This window comes from Parus major, chromosome 1A, assembly GCF_001522545.3.
Source record: "Parus major isolate Abel chromosome 1A, Parus_major1.1, whole genome shotgun sequence".
NCBI lineage: Eukaryota > Metazoa > Chordata > Aves > Passeriformes > Paridae > Parus > Parus major.
The window spans coordinates 157965-161758 of record NC_031773.1 but is presented as its reverse complement, the minus strand read 5'-3'; the positions used below and the strand labels follow the sequence as shown (position 1 = coordinate 161758).

The window sequence follows — 3794 nt, the reverse complement described above, 5'->3', positions numbered from 1 at the left end:
TTTTTTCCATATTTGTTAACTTTTAAGGAATTTTTATCCTGTTGTACACACACAAGCAGATGGGAACCGAGCTGGTGCAGAAAGGGAGGAAAGAAAAGACTTAAAAATCCCAAAAAAACCCAAAAAACACCAAAAAAACACCAAAAAAAACCCAAAAAAAAGGGGAAAAAAAAGGAAAATCAAAACCAGCGCCGATGGATTCGTGGATTTTGGCCAAATTCCGTGGATCTGAAGCTCTGGCAAGGCAAATCCATCTGGTCAGAGGAATTCCCAGGACACAACGAGTGTTTTTCAGGTGTCTAAATCAGATTTCCAGCAAAATAGGGAGGGGAAAAAGACAGAAAAAAAAAATAAAAATATAATAATAATAATAGTAATAATAATAATAATAATAATAAAGCCAACTCCAAGCCATTTAAGGGCAGCAGGTTCCAAAGTGGGGACAGAAGGAAGAGTTTTGCTTCCACGTGCTCCGGGTTAATCCCAGTTCCAAGAGAATTTTTGATCCGTGAAGGTTCCGGGTGGTTCTTCCCTCCCAGCAAAGGAAACGATTCCTAATCCAGACCAAGCAAAGGGAACAACATCCAAAACTTTTCCAAAAGAGAAATCCATCAGTGCTTGGCAATCCCTAAAGTTCAGGAGGGCAGGGAGGAGTCCACAGCAAGAAATTCCGAGTTTTTTTTTCTGGTTTCGGTGTTTTCCGGAGCTCCATGATTTTGGATTTGGGTTTTTTTTTGTTGTTGTTGTTGTTGGTAAATCTTATTTTTTTTTTATGTTTTCAAATATAATTTGGAGGAGCCCCTTTCACAGCTAAAAGCCCCCAAGGTTTTTAAGTTTCCCAGGTGGAAACCTCGATCCGACAGCAAATCCCTTTCTTTTATTTAATTTTAATTTGAATTTTTCTGTTGTTTTTTTGTTGTTTTTTTTTTTAAATGTTGTTTTTATTTTGTTAATTCCCTCCCTCCCAGGGCAGCTGTTTGGTAGCCAAAAATGGAAAAAAAAAAAAAAATAAAATAAAATAAAAATATCTCAATGCATGCATCCAGGTTGCATATTGCTACCAGAATGGAATGTTGGGAATACTCTAACGCACCTCGGGAATGGGGAAAATGACCGAGAAAAAAACCAAAAAAAAATCAAAATCTAAAGGGTGATATATATATATATATCTATATATATATCAATGCTATAATTCATAAAAACCTTGTTTTAGTAATAAAAAAAATTGCTTTGTTTAAATATGAATATTATAGTCTGCTTCTCATGGTTAGGAAATTAGAGTGTCTCTGAAAAGCAGGAGGGCTCCTCTACTACAATTCCATATCCTGAGCCTCATCTTCCGAGAAATCGGACATGGAGCTCTCGGAGGAGCTGTCCCCGGTGCCTTCTTCCTGTTCTTTTAGTGCTTCTTCTGTTGCATATTTCTGGATGTATTCTGTAGTGGAGAGAAGAAAAAATATATAAATATATTTCTGTTGCATATTTCTGGATGTATTCTGTAGNAAAATATATAAATATATTTCTGTTGCATATTTCTGGATGTATTCTGTAGTGGAGAGAGGAAAAAAATATGTATATGGAATTAAGGGATTTATTGATTTATTTTATGTATGGAGAGATATTTATGTGTTATATATAAATATTTAAATATTTTTATATATATATAAATAATTAAGTGATTTATATTATATATTTATATATTTATATATTTATATATTAATATATTAATATATTTATAATTATATATTTATATATAAAAATAATTAAGTGGTTTATGTTATATATATTTATATATTTATATATTCATATATTTATATTTATATTTATATATTTATATTTATATATATAAAAATAATTAAGCTATTTATATTATATATATATTTATATATTTATATTTATATTTATATATCTATATTTTTATATATAAAAATAATTAAGGGATTAATTTATATATTATATATATATAATTTTTATATATTTATATATATATAAATAATTAAGGTATTTATATATTTTATATATATATTTATATGTTTATTTATATATATAAATAATTAAGGGATTAATTTATATATTTAATATATATTTATATATATTTATATCTTTATATGTATATAAATAATTAAGTGATTACTTTATTATTTATATATTTATATATATTTATATATATTTATATAGATATAAATAATTAAGTGATTACTTAATTATTTATATATATTTATATATATATATTCTTAATATATTTATATATTTTTATATATATAAATAATTAAGTGATTATTTATATATCTTTATATATATTTACATATATATTTATATATATTTATATTTGTATGTATTTATATATGTATATATTTATATATATTTATCATCTTATTATAACTTATTATTTCATTATAGTAAATATTAGAAATAAATGTATTACTTTATATATATTTATATGTTAATTTTTTATTTTATATATATTTATGTATGTATTTATATATAGATGTACATATTTATATATTTATAGATCTATCTATTTATACATATTTATTATTTCATTATAATTTATTTATTATTTTATTATAATAAATATTAGAAATAAATTTCTTATTTTACATCTATATTTATATGTTAATTTTTTATTATATATATATACTATAAAAAATATATATATCCTAAAATAAACCAATTCTTTTGGGATCCTGGGTTCTCTGGGTTTGAAGAAAACTCCTGAGCTCGTTAAAATCTCTTTTCTCCTGTTTATTACAAGGTCATTACAAAACTTGGCAGACTGGCTGCACAAGTTTAATTGTAATTTAATTGTAATTAATTATAATTTAATGAATTTTGGTTCATTTCTTTCTGATGGTACAACAAGGCCTTGTGGCTCACTTTGTGTTTGAAAAATGGCCTCAAACTACACAGTTCTTTTATATTTATAGTTATTTTTATCCAATTAACAATAGACATGTTAATTATTTTCCTTAATGACCCAATGACCCATCACCTGTGTGCTGCACTGTGACATTTTCTATCCAATCACCTGCAATTACCCAAAAACCCCTAAAAGAAGAAAATGAAGAAAGAAGAAGGAAAAGAAACAAAATTCTGAATTCTCCACTTTGTTTTCTACTTTCTAAACTTTAATTTTTTCACCCAGTGACTTAAGAAACCTTTAATTTACACACTCACACTTTGAATATTTTATCTAATTTTAACAATTTTATCTAATTTATCTCATTGTTTTCATGTGTCATCATGAAAATAAGCTCATTAATTTCATGTATGAAATTCAGTGTTTTTCTGGATTTTAGATTTCAACACTCTGGGTTTCACACTCCCAACACTTTCATTTAAATTTCAATTGAATTGAATTTTTACCTTTAATTTTCTGTTTGTACTCTTCTGGTCGGTGGAGGTACATGGCTGCAGCGTCACCATTTAGAGGATCTATAGGATTGGGATAAGCCAGCAGCTGGGGCAGGAAAGACTCAAATATATTGGTGAGATCTGCAAGATAAAAACAAAATTGATCTTTGTGTCCCCTCATCCCTAAAAAATAAAATCCATCCTGGAATATCCAGAGGTACAAATTCCAAAGGGAAACGTGCTGGGAATGTGGGGATGAGGTGAAATTAAAGGGGTTCAATTAGAAATTAAAATGAGGGTTGATGGAAAAGCTCCTGATAAATTCCTCATCATTTCATAGATATAAAAATAATTAAGGGATTAATTAATTAATTAATATTATATATAATATTATATATTATATATATATTATATATTATATATATTATATTATTAATATA

The 3794-nt window shown here is 26.1% G+C and overlaps 1 protein-coding gene across 1 annotated transcript; it reads right to left on the bottom strand.

The window, feature by feature from the left end:
* Positions 1-3681, bottom strand: LOC107204856 (ubiquitin-conjugating enzyme E2 H-like). The gene is made up of 2 exons (XM_015628706.3): positions 3367-3681; positions 1-1435 (listed from the first exon to the last, which is right to left on the bottom strand). The coding sequence occupies exons 1-2, from the start codon at positions 3533-3535 to the stop codon at positions 1311-1313; spliced, it is 294 nt and encodes a 97-aa protein (XP_015484192.1). The 5' UTR covers positions 3536-3681; the 3' UTR covers positions 1-1310.
* Between the last annotated feature and the right edge of the window lie 113 nt (positions 3682-3794).